The following is a 13,101-nucleotide window of genomic DNA, read 5'->3' as shown; positions in this document are numbered from 1 at the left end:
GCAGCTCGGAGCCCGAGGTGGGGACTGTCCCCCCGCGCGTCCCAAGAGCCAGAGGCTCGAACTCCGCGGGTCGCGCGCGCCCTCTAGAGGCGATGGTCTCAGTCCCTCTCCCGGCGCCCACCCCCTCCCGGCCTTTCGATTCGCCAAGTGCCTTCCTGGGTTTCCAAATGAGCCGGGAAAGACTCGTCTCCCCCACCCAAAAGCGCGCCACAGTGGGCCACGGTGGGCGCCCCCTCTGCGCCCTCCCTTGAGGACAGGAGGGGGGTGTTCAGCCGGCGGGATCCGCGTCCTCGGAGCCTTGCTGACCCATCGCGCCAGGCGCCCTGGGGCTGGACCCGACAGCGCGGGGCTGAGTCCGGGGGGAGGCCGAGGGCCGGGCCGGGGCCCTTGGCAGCCCAGCCCATTCTTCTGGGAAGGCGGTGGATTAGGCCATCAGATCAGCGGCGCAGAAACGAACAAAGGCCGGTGTGGGTCAGGGCCCCGCACCCGTCTGGCGGAGCCTCTGGACAACTGGGCTCCGCTCGGCTCGCCTACTCCTCCCCGGCCATCCCCACCCCTTTCTGCAGCTCTCAAAAGCCAGAGAGAGGACAGGACGCCTAGCGTCATCCCTGCCCACCTTCTCCAAAACAAAACAGCCCCAGCGTCTGCAGGAACAGCGAAAGAACAGGCCTGGAGACCTCCCTGCAAGAGCCTCACGTCAAATCCTCAGGCCTCTTCTGGAGAGTGGGCTGCATTGCTATTTGTAGTGGGAAGCTCTGCCGGAAGGAAAACATTCAGGCCTTTGCCCCAACCAGCCTTTCGACGAGTGGTGGCCAGCATCCAGACCCCTCTTCTGCCTCCACTTCAAAGGGAGCTCGGTTCTCCCTGGAGGCTGAAATTTATGAACAAATTCATGCGTTGGGTGATGCAAACCTTACAGACCCAGGGAAGGTTCGTAATGAGCAATCATCTCTTTATGATGAGCTACGAGCGAGGAGCACAGCAGCAGCAGGGACTGGAAGCCTCTGGAGCGCCACGGTGACTCCCGTGGGACTTTACAGCCGGTGCCCCACGTGGTGGACTGTAGGGTTTGAGTAACTTTCCAACACAGATTTTTTTTTTTTTTTTTTTTTTTTTTACTTAAAACGCCACTTTCTGGGAGAGGTTTCAAAGTGAGTTTATTCTGTATTGCAGCGTCCCTGGCTTCTACCCACAAAGTGCCAGTAGCGACCAACACTGCCCCTGCCCCCCAGTTGTGACAGCCAGAATCCTCTCCAGACGTTTCCAAATCACCCCGTGTAAACTGCCGACGGAGGGGTTCACCTTTCGAATCAGCCCCATCCCTTTGTTGAGAAAACAAAACAAAACAAAACGAAACACCTTTTTCTGCTCTCCGGGAAAGGGACTATAACCCTCTCCCAAAGCTTTGGTTTTTGTTTTTGTTTTTTTGGTCCCATGATTCAGTCTGTGTCCAGAGATGGCTTTTGCCTCAAGAAAGGGAAAGTGAAGGCAGTTGTTCCCAGGCATCACTCACGAGGTACACCAGGCGGACAAGTGAAAAACAGTATTTATTGATATACTAAAAATTAACAGAAAGTAAGAGAAAAACCTGACACCATTCACTAATGTCTTTCCCCTGCAAAATAAATTAACGTCAAAAAAAACCCAAAAAACAAAAAACCTGCGACGTATGCCTAGTGTTAGTTCTCCAAAAATACTAGAAAAGCAACAGAATCTTTAGATGTACTTGAGCAAAATATCTGGTCATCTAGGCACACTACTCTGCCCCTCCTCCCACCCCTCCCCCCAAACCACTGTGGGCTTCCTGGGGGAAGCATTCTCTCTAACTGGTAGGTCCTGATTGAATATGGGGGCCGGGCTGCTCTGATTTCAACAAAGATCTTCAGCTTCCCAGGGCCATAACCTATTCACTTTTGTCCTTTTAGAAAAGCAAACAGCCATAGTTTAAAGCAATCAGGAGTGGCATACATGAATTTCTTTTTTTAATTAAAAAACACAAGTCAAGCCAGCAATCGGCACTGGTCCAAAGCTCTGGTCCTTCCCATCTCCCCCTAACGAAACCTCTAGGCCCAGGTCAGAATTTTGAGCGTAACCGAAACAAGGAACGCTCTTTTTGGTACCAAAAAATATATATAAAAATAGGTCAAATCCTCTTAAGAGGACAGACTGGGCACTTCTTCCTATCGGTTACGAGCAAACAAAGACACGACAGTATTAAAACACCCACTCAGCATACACTGTGATGCGGTCCACGTAGAAGACCCTGCAGATTAAAGAAACGAGGGGTCTCGAACCAGACGTGACTGACGGATGCCCAGCCACACACACACCCGCCCACCCACACGCACAGCACACACATGTACACATAGCAGCAAATAAAAAAGTACTACTTTTATTGGTAAACGTGACGGTCAACTCTTCAGTGAAGGCAGTCATGCCTGCACGTGTGCACACACACACGCGCGTGCACGCACGCACACATGCACACACCCTCTTAAACATGAACCACGTGGAGTCAGAAGCACCAGAATGAAAACCACACAACACACCAAGGCAAAGTGGCTGGGAGTAAGGTGTTTGCAGATTCGACTTTGGGATTATAGTAGCTGGTAAACAGAAAGGCACCGCGTCGGGGTTTGGCGCGGACACACGCTGGTCCGACAGCTCACGGAAGCCCGGGCTGTCCCCGAGGCCTGGGGAGCCGCTGCTGGCCTGGCTTTGCGGCCTCTGAGGCAGCACAGTGCCTGGCACAGAAGGAGCTGAAAAACCAGGAGACGGGCAGCCCCCCTGAGGGGGAGCCCTCTCTTCACAGCCAGGGAGCACGTGGCTGCCTGGGAACCGGAGGGGGAGCTGGTGCCAGTGGCCCAGTGTGCCGGGACCCCTTTCTTCCAGACCGTGCAGGGTGAGCCGCGATCCCTTCCTCCCACTTTCCAGCGTTTAGCCTGGCTGGCCGGGACCCCCAGCCCTCCGGATCTGCCAAGATGGGCACCCCTCCCTGCCGCAGCCCAGCACGGCTACCGCGCAGCAAACCTGGAAGCTACATCTGGATGCCCCTTGACGAGGTCCTGGACGCGTGTCTGTCCCCAAAGGCACACTGTTGAAATCGATTCAGGTTCACGAAAGCCATCTTTCGATTTGGCGCGCAGGGTGAGGGACCAGGGGGCCGGAGGTCTGGCAGGCGCGCCCCTCAGAGAGCAGAGCCCGCTGTGTAAGTCTGGGCTCCCCTGTGATCAAGGCAACAGGACAGAGGGCGCGCCCACACCTGCTGGCTGGCTGTCACTGTCACTGACAGCCGAGGCAGAGGAGGACCCACACCTCCACTTTTCTTTTGGCATCACAAAGACCCAGCGTCCCCACTCCCTGACCCACCTTTCTGCCACAGGCCACACAAGACCGCTCCCAGACTCGGCTGTCTGGGGACAGGCAGATTCGCCCTTTCCTGGGGGCCCTCCAACAGGTGGGGCGCCCAGATTGTGCCCCACTTCCAAATGGTCCGAGGGTACAGCCTTGCAGCTGGGAGGGAGCACACGGAACCCCCAAAGGCGGGAGGGATTGTCAGGGAGCGGGGGGGGGGGGGGGTCCACCTGGGGGGAGAGGCCGCCGTGGGAGGGAGCTGGGCTAAGCACCTGCCCGCACTCCCACCTTCCAGGGGCTCTCAGGGGCCCTCTGTGGGACCACGGCTGTCCTGGCACGAACGCAGAAAGGAGGGCAGCCAGAGACACCCTTCTGCTTCTCCCCATAATGGGGAGGCTCTAGATCAAACAGCTGCGAGACCGACCCCTCCCAGATCTGACCTCTAAGACATTTCGGTGCTGCAGGCGTTAACCTGAACCAGGCTTACAGGGCACCAAGGGAGGTCTGCAGGGCTCCCAAGCACAGCTACAGCCAGCCTACATTCAGGCCACAGCCCTCTGGTGTAGACATGGGGGGCAGGGACAGGGAGGCAGGCAGACCCCTAGTCCTTGGCAGCTCAGGCACTGAGCGGAGTCCTGACTGGTGAGGTCCCTTACCTGGCCCACGGCCCATCTTCTAAAAACCTAGCTGAGCCCGCACGCCGTCCTTCAAGGCCTGACCCCCCCCCCCCCAACTTCCCAGTACACATTCCTTCCCCACCGCCGGGCAGGAACGACCAAGCTGGATCTCTCCTCTAACAGCTGCGCCCCTGGGAAATCCAGAGGAAAGCTGACCACTACTCTGTCATCACAAGCCAGGGAGAGCAGTTCAAACAGCCAACAGGGGACGGCCTTGAGAAACGTTCAGCCAGAGACCCGGGAGGCAGACTTCCTGAGGCATATGGGAAGTGAAAACAGAGGCCCAGAGGTAGAAACGGGGGCAAGGCCAGGCCTTGGCAAGGCATCAAGGTATGACCCTGCCTGAAGCCACAGGCAGGGCCTCGGGGAGTCCCCTCCAAGCCTGCCCTTGAAGGAGGCTACCCGGACCCTGGGGAGGGCCCGGGGTACAGGGCCATCACCAAAGCAAAGCCAGAGGCCAGAGAAGGGCAGGCAAGAGCCGGGCAGCCAGGCGGCTACGGGGCATCAGTAATGTCTCAGGTTGAAGAAGCCCACGCTGGTGGGGGACTCCTTCACCGTGACTGTGATGAGGTTGGCGGTGACATCGGTGACAAAGACGTGCTCGATGAGGCTGCGGGTGGGCTTCCAGTCCTGGCTGGTCTGGACAGACACAGACAGGTTCTGTCCAGCGCCGGGCGGGGAGGCCGGGTCGGGGTCGGAGTCGGAACTGCTGTTCTCCTCTCCGGTGCTCATCTCGGACGGCAAGGCTGCCTTGCGCACTTCTCCGGGGCCCGCGTGGCCCTCCTGCCCACCGGGGCCCGAGCTGCCCTTGACACAGTCCCTCTTGCCTGCAGGGGTGGGCAGAGCGGCCCCCCTAGAAGCCAGCTTCTCACTCTTGTTGGTGTCGCAGGACACGCTGGCCCCACTCCCCCCGGGGGGGGCGCCCCCGGCGCTCTTCCCAGTGGCCGGGTTGGTGGCAGGGACGCCCTTGGTGGCCGCAGCATGGCGGGCAACCGCACCCACCCCTGGTGTGCCGTTCTTGACACTCTGTAAGTCCAAGACCTGGGGGCTCAGCTCCTGGGCGGGTGCAGGCTGGGCGCCCAGGCACCCGGCAGGGGCCTTGCCACCGCTGTGGACGTAGGGGGGCCCCCCCGCACTCCCTCCTTTCTGCTCCACAGTCCCGCTGCCGGGGGCCTTTGGGGCTTTGCTTCCCGGGGGGCTCATCCCCAGTTCCCCCTTCTGCGTCCTCACCTTGAGGTCCAGCCCGAGGCCGCACTTGCTGGTGGTCTGGGCCTTGAGCGCCAGTCTGCTGGCGGCCTGGGCCTGGCTCTGGCTCATTCGGTTCATGTAGTGCACAATGGAGCTCTGCCAGCTGATGCCACCCCGGCTGGGACTGCCAGCCATGCCCTTCATGAGGCTGGCCAGGTTCTCCGGGCTGGCCACGGCGCCGGGGCCACCGCAGGCCTCCTTGGCGTGGGCCTTCAGGGCCGCCAGGCCCGCCACGGGGGCGCTGAGCGGCGGGGGCAGCTTGCCGGCCGGCGTCCCCAGGTCCTTCCGGGCGGTTTTCAGCACCTTGGCCAGGCTCACGGGTCTCCGGGCAGCCTTCTGCTCTGGGGGCAAGGGCTTGCGGCCTCGCTTCTTCCGGACGGGGTCCTTCAACTCAGGCTTGGCCACCAAGATCTGGGCCTTCTTCTGAGGCACCGGGTGGGTCTCGCGGCCCCGGGGACCCCTCTTGGCGTCTAAGTCGCTGTCTTCGTCTTCGTCCGAGGACGTGGAGGAAGACGTGGACGAAGACGTGGAACTGCTGGACTTGGAGGGGGCGTCGGGTTCCTGCAAAGAGAGCGGGAGGGGTCACCACCTCCACGGCCGGGCCCCCGGCGTCCAGAGGGCATCAGACACCTCCAAGCCAAACCTCTGGTGGGTTCCACAGGAGAGAAGCAGCCAAGAGGGAGCGACTTCTCGGCACCTTGCTCCAGAAAAGTTTGGAAAGTCCTCCTGAGAGTCCGTGGACTGCAGTTAAAAGCAGAACCAACAGCACCAGAAACCCCAGGTGGGTCAGGAAGTCAGGGCAGAGTCAGCGCGGCCACGTCCCCGGCACTAGGGTCGTGACGGGGACAGACCCCGCTGCACACAAGTCAGAGGGGAAAGCGCAGGGCAGCCCAACTCACGGGCCTCAGGCTAGGAGGCAGGAGAAGATGTGCGAGGGCTCTGCCACCGAATGCAAGAGGACAACCTGCTTCAGTCGTCACGCTTCCAAAGGTGACCCCTTCAGAACATTCCAGCGACCAGGAAAACAAACTGCTGCCCTCCCATCTCCTGGGCGTCTCCCCACGTGCAAGTAAGGCAGCCCACTTCCCCGACTTGGTGTCTCACGAGGCGCACCGTAGGGAGGCCGAGCCAGCACGGGCTCCCTGCGGCAAAGCTCGCCTGCCTTCAGCGGGGGACAATCAAGTGCCGCCCAGAGCCTCAGGGCCTCCTCGTCCAGCCAGGCCCACTGCCTCGATGCCACTTCCGTGGTCCCCAGCTGGTGGGAGCCCGAGCCACAGGGCTGGCCTGCATCGCCTCCCTCCGTAAACACCCCATAGTCTCCCACACGGGACCCACCCAAAGCTTAAAGCAAGGTTTCCACAGCCTCCCGCAAGGGCGGTTTTTGTAAGCGACTGAGCTCTGGGCCACAGTGTGTCGTTTTGAGATCCTGGGGCAGGGCCCTCGAGAAAGGAATGTAAGACACGGTCAAGACCGAGGCCCTGACCCTTTCGCTCCATGCTGCCTCGGAACTGAAGGCAGGACGCTGCCACAGCCCCCAAGTGCGCGTGTACCCGTGAACTGCCCCGGTTAGTTGTGTCTGTTCAGTGAATCTACAAGCGCCTACGGTGTCCTTCCTGTTCCTGTGAGCCACCAGCAGTGAGACAGTGGTCAGCAGACAAGTCTGACCCTGCCACCCACTAGAAAGGAGTGTAGGAAGGACACAGAATGAACAAGAAACCGGCTCTGGAGGGGGTCGGCCAGTGCAGGGCCCTGCTGGGGGCGGGGGCAGGGGCAGGAGCTGGGGCTTGCTGTTGCCCCCTGCTGGCAGAGGCACAAGTGACGAAGGAAGCCTGAGGCCGGGGTCTCCTGAGCAAGGGAACCACCTCTGCAGCCACAGCAGCCCCATCCCTGTTCCCCAAAGCCCTCCACCCTCCCGCCCCGCCCAGAGAGAGCGCTGGGAGGGAAGGAGCCTCATCAGGCCAGCAGCCACCCACCTTGAGCTTGGAGTGCCGGCTACAGGACATCACCGTGTGCTTCCTGGGCCTGCCCCTCGGCCGCTTGCCTCGCTTCCGGTTCTGCACCTCCTTCTCGTGTTCCCTTAAGACAGTCACCAATCAGGGTGGGAGAAGCCCCGCACCCACACCCCCTCCCACCACAGGGGAACCCCAGGGCTTCCAACAGCCCGACACTCAGAGCCTCGGGTAGCTGATCGCCACCTTCACTGCCAGCGCCTGGACAGTCAGTTAACGTATCCACCGCAGAGGTCTACACCCTCCCCTGTGCGATATGCTTATTGTTTTCCATCCCTCCGTTTCATTTGCAAAAGCGAGAGAAATTCCAGCAAAGCTGGGAAAGGAACACTTCTCCGGTTTTCTGACTCCCCTTCAGACAAACCTGTGCTAACCGCAGTTACTTCCTGCAAAAAAAACGTTTTATGGAACTTCTAAAACGCAGCCCGCTAGGAGCCAGAACTCCCACGTGGTGCGAACCCACCATTCCAAACGAGAGTCCCAGGCAGGGAGACAAGGACCACGGGCCCCAGCCTCTACCTCTCCGCAGCTGCACCACGCTCACACGTCCCCGGGGAACAGGTCAGGGGGGACCAAGGACTCTGCTCTTAGAGCCGGTGCCCCTGGTTCACAGTTCCCTCCCCGGTTCCTCTTCCTAGGACCTCGCTGTTCCTAGACAGTATTCTAGATTGGGAGCACTGGAGGCGCCCAGTCCCCAAGTGGCTGGGGCTCAAAGCTCACACCTCCAGGAGGATATCTCCAGTCAGCTCGGGAACTCCTGGGACTCAGGGTCGTAAAGCCAAGACAGCCGCCTCCAGCCACCCCCAGAGGAAGCTGGTACTTCAGGGCACCCCTGGGGAAGAGGCTCGATCCGGAGAAGCTTCCCGGTAATTAAAACAGACAAACATCACCTCGTTGGGGCCCGAAAGGGCATCTCTTAAAGAATCCAGTGAGTACAACCAGACAGAGCTCAGAGTCCAAAGCGGCCCCTAACTGGTCTCCTAAAAGGGCAGGGCCGTCTCAGGGTCTCCTCTGCCGATACGTTAACCTCACCTGCAGATTCTGAACCTCAGGCTTGCCCTTAAAAATGCCACATTACCCCACACCAAGCATGTGACTGCCAGCTCCTAGCTTCCAGGGGTGCGGGTTCTTCTGGGCGCAGAGGGGAGGGGAGACACCCACCTTCTCTGATTTCTCTCCCCCATGATGGAAACCAGACTACCCCATACTTCAATCCTCACACCTCTCGGACACTTGCTAACCCCAGTTCTTACCTGCCGTGCAATAATCCAAAGTAAAGTTAAGGACACACCCTCTCTCAACAGTTAGGATGCTGTCTCGCAGAGAAATGGACCAGATGCCCCCCCCATCCCCCCAACCTCACTTACAAGACCCGGATTACGAATTAAATAGTAGATGATCAGATACCAGGTTATGGATAAGCTTTTCCAAAGGTACTCAAGCAAGTTTAGGCTCACGTCGTGTTTGCTCACCTTGCCAAAAGCCTAGCTTTATTTTCTTCCTGTTGTCATGGCCTCTCTGAGAAGACCAAAAACACCATGCTTCAGTGGGGGGCCGGGGGAGTGGGTTAAAAGGTGGACCAGAGAACACGCTGGCCAGACTGACCCTAGACGGGCAAGGTTTTGAGCAACTAACCCATCTGCCTCTATCAACAGGGCGAGCCCCAGCAAAGCACCCACACCTTGCCTCCACCAGCGTGCTTGGGAACAGCACCCCCCACCCCCGGACCCTCAGGCCAGGGTGGGAGGCCCACCCATCGCCTGCCCCTCACCCCCCTTTTGCCTGAGGTCAAAGGAGGTCTCTCTCAACCCCAGTCTCCTATCTAAAAGAAAAGATGACGTCTATTATTACAAGAGGAAATTCGTCCCCTGAGACTGGCAAGGGCACGCGCTCAGTCCCACCTGGCTCACAGCTTAGACGTGTTGTTTCCAGCACAGAATACCACAGCAGGCGTAACTTTTTGCTGTGCTGTTTGGGCTCCCTCTCTGAGCCCTCTCTTGCCCAACGGCACCCTCAGGCAGCACCGGGCAGCCAGGTCACTCATTTTATGGCAAACCTGTCATCCTGGTTTTTCTTAGCGCTGTTAGCAAATTACTCAACAAAAAAGGCCAACCAGAAGAACCAGAACTTTTCACGAAGGAACCGAGAAGGTTCGTTTTTGCACACGTGGCTGTCAGAAAGGCCCAAAGCAGCGCTAACTCAGTGACTTCTTAGGTCTGGACACATGCGGGCCAGCCGAAGGAAGGTGGGGTAGGGTCTCATCTGGGACCTCGGGGCTTGCTGCGCCTTCAGACATGGGACAGAAGGTCCTCTGGTGACCACCGCTACTGGAACTCAGACCACAGCACAAGCCCCGGACCCCTGGAAGGCCAGCACGGCTCTATGATAGGCCACTGTGTCCCCAACACTGTCCCCCTTCCCACACGTGGTGTTAACTTTCTCACTTCTTCTGGAAGGCCAGGAGCAGCCTCGGGTCCAGGATATTTTCCTCTGGCTCCCAGCTGTTGTGTCTGGAAAAGGAAAAAACAAGGTGTCAAGAAACACCAGACAGGCAGTGACCAGCTACTTCAGAAAACAGCCGGAGTGGGGTTGCCCTATCGCCCTCCAATCCCTGCTGGGGGCAAGGGCACAGGGGTGCTGGGGCAGAGTCCCCCCAAGTCCCACCAGTGGCCAGGATGAATTGCTGGAGACTGGGGGTCTTGAAGCCAACCACCTTAGCCTCAAACTCAAAAGGAAACCACCACCTCCACCCCCAATTCACATTAGGCTTCAGGAAAACTCCACGGTCTCCCCCCCCCCCCCCCCCCCGGAGGAAAACGAATCCCAGTAAAATGGGAAGTAGACGGGAGGGAAGCCCCCAAACCCTGGCCCGGATCCAGGAAGGGAAGGGAAGGCCGCTGCAGGATGCAGGGAGGGGAAGGCCGAGGGGCACAGCAGCGCAGCCCAAAGATTAAGAACAATGTGGCTGGCGCCCAAGTGAGCGCGGGCCAGGGCACCGGGAGGGGAAAGCAAAGAAAGAAAAGTGGGGGCCGGGAAGAAACGGGAAACGGGTGGGCCCAAGGAGCTGTAAACAGAGCCCCTTCCGGGGATGCCAAACACCCTTCCTTACTTTAAAAGGGGGAGAGAGAAAAAAAAAAAAAAAAGGAGTTCTACGTCCATCAATAGAAAGCTCAGGTTACAGCGGGGAAAATGTGGACGGGAGGAGGGGGGCTCGCGTCCCGCGCGGAGGGCCGGGGCGGCCCGGGGGCACAAGCAACAAATGGGCGCGGGAGGGAAGCGGGCCGGGGGCGCGGGGTCCGGGCCGCGGCCGGAGGGGCTTCCGGGGGAGGCCGTCAGCCCCGCGCCCCGCGGGCCCGTAAACAAAGGGCGGCCCCGCGCAGGCTGCGCGCCCCCTTCCCGCCGAGCCCGCGGGGACCCCGCGAACTTCCCGCCCAGCGCGCGGACGCCCCCGCCCCCCTGCCCCCCGGGGCCGAGGTGGCGCGGGCGGGAAGGCGGGCGCCGCCGTGTCGGGGACTCACTTGGAGGACCAGCCGCGCCACTTGACCAGGTACTCCAGCTTGCCCTGCAGGGAAAGAAGAGGCGCGTGAGCCGGGGCGGGAGGGCGCGGGGAGGGCGCGGGCCGGGCCGCACGCACCTTGCGGAGCCGCTTGCTCAGGATGCACTCGGCGGCGAAGACCTGCTCGCCCACGCTGCTCAGCTCCTCCATGCTGCCGCGCGCGCCCGCCCCGACCGCGGCGCCCGCCGCTCCCCGCTCCCCGCGCCGCCGCCGCCGCCGCCGCCGCCGCGCGCCCCGCCGGCCGCACACAAAGCACCGCCCCCGCCCCGCGTAGGGCCCGCCCCGCGCACGCGCACCGCCGCCGCGTCCCCGCGCCGCGCCCGGCCCGCGCCCGCCCCCGCGGGCCACCCCCGTCCGGCGCCGACCAATGGGAGCGCGGGGGCGGGCGCGGGGCGGGGCGCGCATTGTTCGCGGCGGGCTCGGCCTCGCGCCCGGGCCTGGGGTCCCGCGCGCGCGCGCGCGCGGGGGCCGGGCCCGGGGTTGGGGGTGGGGTGCATGTGGGTCCCTCGCGGGGAGGAAGGGGCAACTCGAGGCCTGGGACCCGGGAGCCGCCCGCCGTGCCCCGCTTGCGCCCCGGGGCGCGCCCGGCCTCCTCCGAACTTCGTTTTCCGGGCAAAAAGCCATTGTTCGGGCCCGAACGGGGGGAAGTCGGCCGCTTCCTGCCCCGGCCTCCGAGGGGCGCTGCTGCGGGGCCCCGCCCGCCCTCTACCCTTCCGCACTGGGGCCCCTTCTCTTGGGGCAGAAGTCTTCTCTGTTTTGCGCGCCAGCCAGCCGAACGGGGCCGGGGGCGGGGAAGGAATGGGAGACAAAGTACTGGGGCAGGGGAGCAGCCTAGCCATTTCCCCCCCAAAGGCGGGAGAGAAAAACGCACCAAATGAAGACGCGTATTGCTCCGTGTTTTCTTCGAGCCATGGAGAGTGGGACCCAGACCCCCAAGATTTAGGGCACGCCGTTGGGAGGAAAGCGATCGCACCTTTTCTTACTTTGTTGCACGGTTCTGAAGAAATGAATGTGATGGTGGGGGTGGGTGGGGGGTGGGAGCGAGGTTGAGGAGATGATTCTAACCTAGGACTAGGTCTGTAATGGGCCCGACGGGATTTGGCGATGTGTCCTTTGCATCAGTTGCACGTGACGGAAAGGAGACCGCGTGGAGGCGGGGGTGGGGGTGGGTGGGGGTGGCCTGGAGTCCTCTCTGGGGTCATCGTGGGCAGCCTGCCTTTTTATTTTCTTCTGCTGAGATCCGTATTCCCTTGAGCAGCTCCCCCTTAAATCATTTAGAGCTTGAATCAAAGTCAAACGCTGAGTAAAGGCGATGTGCATCAGCCTTAACTTTTTCCACATCAATACCGTTTAACTCAATGAAAACCCATTTTCTGGTGTTGGCGTCTCCCTTGAATGCAGCTGCCAAGTGCTCTCTCTGCTGAGCAAATCAGAGAGTCGTTTCTTGTCGCAGGAGAATGTCTACAAGTAATTTTTGATCATTAAAGCCGTATTTATAAAAATTCTGCAGGAGAAATGTATTTGTCGTTGTTGTTCTAACGGAAATGCCTGCTGTAAAAATTGGGAACTGCAGGGGCCCCATCTTTCCATTTCTGGCATGTTTTCCAGTTTATTTGGTTAAGTATGTTTCATTCATTTGATATCCTGGAGAGACTTTGGATAACATTCGCAAACTTAGATATTGCTTGCAAAGAAGGCAGGAAGGAGGACTCGCCTGGGTCTGGGTGGAGGTGATGGCTCAGGTGGGAGGGGCTGTAGCCCAGAACCCCTGCTTGGTGGTGAAACCCGTCTTCCTGGGGTGCAGAGAGCCGCTGGCCATGTGCAGCGGTTTCTGTGTCCCCATCTTGTGGAACTACTCAGTAAATTGTGGGGCTGAAGCCAAAGGTGTATTTATTGTAGTCCTAAAAATAGCTGGGTCAGTTTCAACTCAGGTTTCCTTACAGAATTTGTCTTGGGTGTGAGGTTTTTGCCCTGGAAGTTTCCAGTTTCCTCTTGGTGATATATGGTTCCCCGGGATACTGGCTTAATTTTTTTTTTTTAAGAAAAGGAAGCTTAAAGAGGGGAGTTTTTTTCTAGTTTGTCTAGAATTTGATCCCAACCTATTAAAAAAAATCAATTTCCTGAAAGGCGTAACACGTACATCGTCAATTCCACTGTGCACCCCCAGTTTGGGTAAAATAATGTTTAGATAATTTATTTGGAGAAACAGATATGACAGATTTGAGTAGAATTAAGTCAGCAGATAAATAGGGTGGTG

At 59.6% G+C, this 13,101-nt stretch overlaps 1 protein-coding gene across 1 annotated transcript; it reads right to left on the bottom strand.

The window, feature by feature from the left end:
- Positions 1-3,348: 3,348 nt before the first annotated feature.
- Positions 3,349-10,994, bottom strand: CBX2 (chromobox 2). The gene is made up of 5 exons (XM_030296569.1): positions 10,923-10,994; positions 10,807-10,850; positions 9,733-9,798; positions 7,253-7,355; positions 3,349-5,840 (listed from the first exon to the last, which is right to left on the bottom strand). Exons 1-5 carry the CDS (start codon positions 10,992-10,994, stop codon positions 4,536-4,538), a joined length of 1,590 nt encoding a protein of 529 aa, XP_030152429.1. The 3' UTR covers positions 3,349-4,535.
- Between the last annotated feature and the right edge of the window lie 2,107 nt (positions 10,995-13,101).

This window comes from Lynx canadensis, chromosome E1, assembly GCF_007474595.2.
Source record: "Lynx canadensis isolate LIC74 chromosome E1, mLynCan4.pri.v2, whole genome shotgun sequence".
Taxonomy (NCBI): Eukaryota; Metazoa; Chordata; class Mammalia; order Carnivora; family Felidae; genus Lynx; species Lynx canadensis.
Note: the sequence above shows the minus strand (reverse complement) of the source record. Positions and strands in the feature narration are given on the sequence as shown.